At 41.7% G+C, this 641-nt stretch overlaps 1 protein-coding gene across 1 annotated transcript in view; it reads left to right on the top strand.

Annotated features, from left to right (window-relative positions):
- Window positions 1–641, top strand: part of LOC107593507 (monocarboxylate transporter 9) — a 5002-nt gene that overhangs the window by 2540 nt on the left and 1821 nt on the right. The window contains 1 exon segment of the mRNA XM_016283244.1: window positions 1–337. This exon segment is cut by the window's left edge and continues 4 nt beyond it. Coding sequence (XP_016138730.1) covers window positions 1–337 — 337 coding nt within the window.

Genomic DNA, 641 nt, shown 5'->3' with positions numbered 1-641 from the left:
GGCATCAGCACCATCCCGCTGGTCTCCATCATGTCCATTGCTGCTGGAGTGGGGAAGCTGCTGCTGGGCGTCATGATGGACATCCGCTGGATGAACAGCATCTTTCTGTACACCTTCACACTGCTGGGAACAGGGGTGGCTCTTCTCATAATCCCCGTCACCAAGAACTACGCTGGGCTGCGGGTTATCTCAGCGCTGCTTGGGTTTTTTTCTGGAAACTGGTCTGTCATACCCTACGTGACCACTAAAGTTGTGGGAATGGATCGTCTGACTGAGGCATATGGCATCTTGATGTTCTTTGGTGGATTTAGTATAATGCTCGGACCACCAGTCGCAGGTAATTTTTTGACCTGTTGCTGATTTCAGATCTGTTCGGTTAGGGCTCAGAAGCTATGCAAGCCTTTAAGATTCACTTCAGTAGTCTGCAAATTCATTAGTACAGAATAGAGGTTGGCAAAAAATATAATTAAAAAATCTGATTCCTTTCAGTGAATCAATTAATTTGAATTGATGACATAAAACCCAGGATGTTGAATTGGAATTAATTTATTTTGAAGACTTTGACATAAATTAGACCTTTTTAGGACATAATGTGTTTTCCCCAGTGTTATTATAGTTAACTAAAAATAAATTCATTAAAA

This window comes from Sinocyclocheilus grahami, unplaced genomic scaffold (genome assembly GCF_001515645.1).
Source record: "Sinocyclocheilus grahami isolate Dianchi unplaced genomic scaffold, SAMN03320097.WGS_v1.1 scaffold172.1, whole genome shotgun sequence".
Lineage (NCBI taxonomy): Eukaryota > Metazoa > Chordata > Actinopteri > Cypriniformes > Cyprinidae > Sinocyclocheilus > Sinocyclocheilus grahami.
This window is presented reverse-complemented; position numbering and strand designations above follow the sequence as displayed.